Source organism: Topomyia yanbarensis, chromosome 3 (genome assembly GCF_030247195.1).
Source record: "Topomyia yanbarensis strain Yona2022 chromosome 3, ASM3024719v1, whole genome shotgun sequence".
Lineage (NCBI taxonomy): Eukaryota > Metazoa > Arthropoda > Insecta > Diptera > Culicidae > Topomyia > Topomyia yanbarensis.
In genome coordinates this window covers 230,144,739-230,151,488 of record NC_080672.1, presented here as the reverse complement: position 1 = coordinate 230,151,488, position 6,750 = coordinate 230,144,739, and the positions used below count along the sequence as shown (strand labels likewise).

General features: G+C 46.1%; 1 protein-coding gene across 1 annotated transcript; it reads right to left on the bottom strand.

Moving 5' to 3' along the window:
* Nucleotides 1–199: 199 nt before the first annotated feature.
* On the bottom strand, nt 200–5,565 carry LOC131687748 (uncharacterized). Its single transcript, XM_058971841.1, has 3 exons — nt 5,353–5,565; nt 3,282–4,320; nt 200–2,976 (listed from the first exon to the last, which is right to left on the bottom strand). Exons 1-3 carry the CDS (start codon nt 5,563–5,565, stop codon nt 200–202), a joined length of 4,029 nt encoding a protein of 1,342 aa, XP_058827824.1.
* Between the last annotated feature and the right edge of the window lie 1,185 nt (nt 5,566–6,750).

The window sequence follows — 6,750 nt, the reverse complement described above, 5'->3', positions numbered from 1 at the left end:
TTTTACCGTATGCATGACAGTGCCGACCAATAACTTCATCTGACCTACAACATCGCCACCACCTTGAAATGTCAGTTTCAATTATTTTTCGATGCGGCCTCGTTTGCACTTATTTGCGTACAACCGGGCGGACCTATCAGCTTCTAGCAGCATATTTCTTAAGATAATTTTAAACAACTAAGCGAATTATTAGAAAAACTTAATGACTATATAAATTTTCTTCCGCAGTGCTGTGATCCGGATCATCATCTGTTGGGACTGGTTGTGGGATGTTTTCCTTTGTTGTCGATGTGTCTGCAGACGCTGTTTCATCATGCTGTGTTGGTAGCAAGCAGATTTTTACTACCGGTCGTTGAATGACGCCTTTAGCAGTTCGCAAAGTAACTACACGAGCGAGATCGTCGGGGCCAGGATGTATACTGATGATGCGCGCCAGCGGCCATTTTAGCGGCGCGAGGAATTCGTCGAGGATGACTACCAGCTGTCCGGGTTTAATGTTCGTGTTTGCTGAACGAACGCTCGTCTCGCGTTGCAGTTCCTGCAGATATTCCGTTCGCCACCTATGCCAAAATTGTTGATGCAGCAATTGCATTCGCTGATAATGGTCGAGGCGATTAGTTGGGATGCATCGGACATCCGGATTTGGCATTGAGTGTATCGCGTTTCCGATGAGAAAGTGCCCCGGAGTGAGCGAGTTAAGATCGTTTGGATCCTCTGTTAATGGTGTCAACGGACGGGAGTTCATGCTGGCCTCGATTTGCGCCAGCACCGTGCACATATCCTCGAATGAAAGTCTCGCGTTGCCCAATTGGCGGTGAAGGTGTTTCTTGGCTACCTTTACTGCTGCTTCCCAAAGACCCCCGAAGTGTGGAGCCTTTGGTGGGTTCATGTGCCAAGTAATTCCATCACTGGCAAGCTTGGATTGGATTTTGCAAATTTCGTTCTCATTTGATAGCAGTTGATATAACTCCTGTAGTTCGTTTTTTGCTCCTTGAAAATTCTTTCCATTATCGGAGTGAACGTGGGTGGGTAAACCGCGACGAGAAGTGAATCTCCGAAAAGCGGCTAGAAAGGCAGCGGTTGTTAGATCGGAGACGAGTTCTAGGTGCACCGCCTTCGTTGAAAAACATACAAAAACGCTAATATATGCTTTTGGTGGCGCGGCTCGTTTATGCGGTGCTCGTAGGTAAACTGGTCCAGCGTAGTCAACGCCAGTAACGGTGAAAGGTCTGCTTGCAGTGATTCGGGGTACGGGCAATTGACCAATACGCTGTTGGATTGGAACTGGATCTGCTCTGACACATTTAACACATGATCGTATAATGCTTCGCATCATCCGCCTTCCATTTAGGGGCCAGTATTCTTCACGCACAGTGGCTAGAGTGAGTTGGCCACCACCATGAAGCAACTTGAGATGGTAGGATGTGAGAAGTAATCGGGTAAATGGATGATAGCTTGGCAATAGAGCAGAATGTTTTGCGTGAAAGGATTCGTCAGATAATCTCAACCTACCCCCCACTCTGAGTGTTCCCCTCTGGTCTATGAAAGGGCTAAGTAATCGAACCGATGAATGTTTTGACACAGTATTTCCTCTTTTTAGTTCTTTCAGCTCATCATGGAATGCATCCGCTTGAGCAAGTTGTACTAAGTGTGATTGGGCATCCGATATTCGTTTTGCCGATAAACACTTGCCGGGGAGCAAATCAGTCGTAACGCTAGGATGCGTGCGAGTTTTAGAGCGCATGTTACCGACAAATCGAAGACAGTGCGCAGTTACGCGAATCAATTTATCAAGCGACGAATAGCGGGTAAACATTGGATTAACCCCCGGTTTGTTATGAATCACGGCGACGAAAACTTTTTTAACCTCTACGTTGTCGGTTAACGCCGGGAGCATTGTCGGAGCAGGCCATTCATTCTCTGCTTGACGAAGCCAGTGTGGGCCATGTTTCCATAAATCGCTTGAAAGGAAATCGTCCATTCTCATTCCTCGGGATATCAAATCTGCCGGATTTTCCTTACCGGAAATGTGACTCCATCGTGCGCCGTGAGTGCTGGATTGTAATTCAGAAACCCTATTGGCAACGAACGTCTTCCATGTGTTTGGTGGAGACTGTAACCACTGGAGTACCACCGTCGGATCTGACCAAAATCGAGATTCGCTAATTTCGATTTGAAGAGCATTCACCACATGCGCATGTAGCTGGGCGCCAATGACAGCAGCGCAAAGTTCAAGTCTAGGCAGAGTAATTCTTTTCAAGGGGGCGACCCGAGACTTAGATGCAAGTAGCTGAACTCTTATGTTTTCTTTGGTATCGGCTGACCGTGCGTAGACACATGCTCCAAAGGCTGCTTCTGAAGCATCACAAAACACGTGCAGTTTAACTGAAGCATTCGGCAAGAAAGCATAGCGTTCGGTGCGAAATTCGGCAATTTTAGGAAGATTCTTATAGTACGCGTACCATTTCTCTTTGATAATCGTTGGAACTGGTTGATCCCATTCACTTTGCATCAACCACAACTCTTGCATAAGCAGCTTCCCACGTATCACAACTGGTGCTATTAGTCCAAGCGGATCGAAGAGCTGCGAAATGGACGATAAAATCGACCTTTTGGTTGCAACATCCTCGGGGTGCTTTACGTTGGACTCGAAACGAAGCATGTCGTGTTCAGGTTCCCAGCCTACTCCTAATGTTTTGACCGTTTCTTGGGAGGTGAAAGTAAGAGATGATTGTGTGCCTACTTGCTCTGGGGACAGGCCATGTAGAACTTCTAATTTGTTGGACGTGAATTTTCGCAGACTGAATCCACCTTTCTGAAGTAGCTCGATTAATTCGTCACGCAGCTGAATTGCCTTTTCAACCGATTGTTCACCGCCTAAACAGTCGTCTACGTAGAACCCTTTGCGTAGAATTGGCTCTGCGATGGGATAAGCCACGCCTTCGTCGTCGGCTAACTGCTGCAAGGTGCGTGTGGCTAGAAAGGACGATGGTGCAAGTCCATATGTAACGGTTAACAAATCATAAGTTTGAATTGGGTCTGCTTCATTGAATCGCCACAATATTCGTTGGTATGGGACATCAGAAGGATGCACTGAGACCTGGCGATACATTTTTTCAATGTCCGCAACCACAGCTACCAGGTACGTGCGGAATCGCAAAATTATCGACAGGAGGTCGTCCTGGACAACTGGTCCAACATAAAGTGAGTCATTCAAGGAAAAACCGGTCGAAGTTTTAGCGGATGCGTCGAATACTAAGGATGGCGAGGAAGGTAGTAACCTTTGAAATTTTGCTCATCGTCCTTGGGGGTTTGGCACATATGACCGAGAGTGAGGTATTCTTTCATGAAGTCGTGATACTCTTTCTTCAGTGTGGGATTTCGATCGAGCCTTTGCTCTAGAAGTTTGAATCTTCGAAGCGCCGCCAGTTTGGAGTTCCCTACCCTGGCATCAAAGTCCGGATGGCGTGGTAGGCGCACAGTATATCGGCCAGTACTGTCCCTTGTGACGGTTGATGCGTAGATAGTCTCACATTGGCGTTCTTCGACAGAATAATCCGAGTGCGGGGGAAGTTCCTCTATTTTCCAGAAGCGCTCTAAGTTTTCTTCGAGAGAGACGAGACAAGTTGTTGAAACATTGCACTGCACTTGATCAGCAGAGTTGGGAATATGATCACCTGAGCCTGCGACAATCCAACCGAAGACACTGTCAACTAACTCGGGTAAATCTTGTGCCAAATGCACGCGTGCAGCAGTTTTAAAGCAAGCAAAGAAATGTGAAAGGCCGATTATCATATCAACTTCTGCTCGCTTGTTAAAGTTTGGATCTGCCAGGAAAAGGTCTTTGGGGATGCTCCAGTTATCAATCGAAATATCGCTCGCAGGCATATCAGCTGTTACTCGCGGTAGGATCAAGAACTCTACGTCACGCGAAAAGTTTTCTTTCCTAGAGTGAATTTGGGTGAACACTGAGTCGGTGGAACGAACTGCAATACCACCTGGACCATGAAGCTGAACGTTCACCTTATTTCGCTTGAGCCGGAGAATTTGAGCCATTCGTTCGCTGATTATGTTGGGCTGTGATGCGAAGTCTAACAAGGCTCTAGCAAAATGATTTTGACCGTAGGCATCAACGATGATTAGAACTACAGTGAGCATAAACACATTCTCATTTCGTGCTGCGTGCGCGAGAATTTTCGACCCTTGAACTTCGTTGATAGCCGCGATTGATTGCGGTGTGAAATGCTCGATAGTTGACGTTGCCACGTTTATTTGTGCTGAATGCTGTGAATTTCCACCCGTGTTGCTATAGCCTCGATTCTGGGGAACATAAGAGTTATCAACGCAACCTGGGTGTAAAAGTGTATGGTGACGTTTTCGACAAATGTGACAACTAGTCTGGCAGGGACAGTTGTTGACGAAGTGGTCATTATAAAGACAGTTGAAGCACAGCCTCTTTGTGCTCACCATATTCATTCTTTCGTGTAAAGAGAGCCTTTTCAATTGCCCCATGATGGCTGTCGGATGGATTGGGGAGTTGACATTCGTAGCTTCTGTTACCGCATGTGTAGACAGCAGTAACTCAGTTGGACGCTTGTATCGTTGACTGACTCCTGAAGATCCAGAAATGGATGGTGTTAAAACGGATTGCGCAGAATCGTGATTTACCGAAATCGATTCTAACACCCGCATGCGACGCTGAAGGAATTCGACCAGTTTTGGGTAAGAAGGCTCTTCCAGAGTAGAAGCGTGAGCTTCCCACATATTGAGAGTCTCATGATGTAGTCTTGTGCAGAGCAAGTGTTCCAAAATTGTACTCCAGGCATCCGTAGGCTCTCCCAATTGCTTTAGCACCTTTATATGCCTTTCAAAGTCGTCCACGAGTCCGTGCAAAGCGACAGCAGATTCTTCCCTCATCCGTGGTATTTCTAGTAGCGCTTGCATGTGTCGTTTTTTTAACAAGTACTCGTTGGAATATCGAGCTACCAAGGCGTCCCAGGCAAGAGGATAGTTGGCTGCGCTGATGGGTATCGACTCGATTACCTGAGATGCCTCCCCTTTGACAGCTGCCTTTAAATAGTGGAATTTTTGTATGGCAGCTACGTCGGGATTTGCGTGAATTAGCGCAAGAAACGTGTCATGAAAGCCAAGCCACTCCTGGTAGTCACCAGTAAATTCAAGAAGAGATATTTTCGGCAGCTTTAGACCAGAGAGACCAGAGTGAATTTGCGGTGGGGGGTTTAGAGGGAGCTCATTTATAGAATTAATTGCTGGAGGCAATTTACCAAGCAGACCAGCTTTTATTTCGAAAAGTTTGGGTGCGAAATCAGACCTGAACTGCAAGTTTCTCACCATCGCTTCGTTATCTGTTTCCATCTCCTCCAGAGCCGTTTGAGTATCCTCCAGACCTTGCCATAAAACTTCTAAATTCTCCAACCGAATGGCCACTTGCAGAGCATCGCGGTCGGCCACGTACCCCTGTAGAAACTGCTGGGCTCGGCTCAGTGACGCAAGCAATGTCGTTCGCCGAATGCTGAGCTGTTGCTTACTCTTAGCTCCATCCATCATGAAAAGCCGAAACAGGTGCCGCAGCGCCCGCACCACTCGAGAATACTCGGCCTGACCAAGGCAACAATATGCCTTGAAATTTTCAAGAAGTTGCTCCGAATCGACTCGAAAGTAGATAGATTTCTACACGTATCGAAATTGCCAGCGACCGAGGACACTCAACAGTGTTGGGTTGGCAGCGATTCACAAACTACGAGACCAGTAGTGTCCTTCAGTGAACGGTAACGCCTGCTGCCTAAATCAATTAGGCCTTGTAATATTTATGATCGACAGCAGTAAAAAACGGTTGGCTTCCACGAAGTAGTGTGATGGCGGCCCCTTTCTTCCCATGAACAATTGGTTGCTTTGTCCCAATAACGGCGTCTCGTGATGGCGGATACGGTATGGCTCGGTACAATGTCGGGCGATGTTGTAATGACGGTAAATTGCCACGTACAGGCCGTAGAATCCTGGTCACGGCACCAAATTATGTTGTGACCAAATCCTTAATAGCAATCTTGCAGAAAATGAAAAACCGTTTCTGCACTTCTATTATTTATTGCCACTAAAAGACACGAACTGCCGAGCTATGGCTTCTACCTCAACTGGTGACTTTATTCGAACTGACTACTCATTCCTTCAGACAGATGACAATCAGCTAATATATGTGTATACGTTCATTCGAGAGTGAAAGAGCCGAACGGCTTTCCAAGAAATGGTGCGACGAGCGGAACACTGGAAACGAAACTTCACAGGGTGGTACATTTTACCGTATGCATGACAGTGCCGACCAATAACTTCATCTGACCTACAACAAAATTATATCATTAATTTTACTGTTCGCGGAAGGAAGGACCCACCAGTGAATTGTCAAACAAACATCTCATGGAAAGGCTAATACAGACCGACTTCTGAACCGATTCTACTTTAAACGCATCAGCCGATAGAGACAGAATCGGTTGTTGCATTCACAATGAATTTCGATAAGGAAACAATCTTCAATTCAAGTTAGACTCATGGCGATGTATAGTATGTTCACACTACAGAGTTAAAACACGTTTTAATAATTAGCAATAAGAAAAATGTCATCAAGATAGCGTTAAAACAGGTTTTAACTCGTAGTGTGAACGTAGTATTATATGTGGTTCAATTGTCGATATGCATGAAATGTTCCGAAAGTCTTTTGACATTTAAAGGTTTCAC

What these genes read in the sequence shown, in the direction of transcription:
- LOC131687748 (XM_058971841.1), bottom strand. Translation starts at nt 5,565, where the DNA reads ATGGATGGAGCTAAGAGTAAGCAACAGCTCAGCATTCGGCGAACGACA. An exon ending in AAACAGATAACGAAGCGATG is followed by an intron (nt 4,321 to 5,352) that starts GTGAGAAACTTG and finishes TATGTTCCCCAG; the next exon opens with AATCGAGGCTATAGCAACAC. An exon ending in CGATGAGCAAAATTTCAAAG is followed by an intron (nt 2,977 to 3,281) that starts GTTACTACCTTC and finishes CGTCCTTTCTAG; the next exon opens with CCACACGCACCTTGCAGCAG.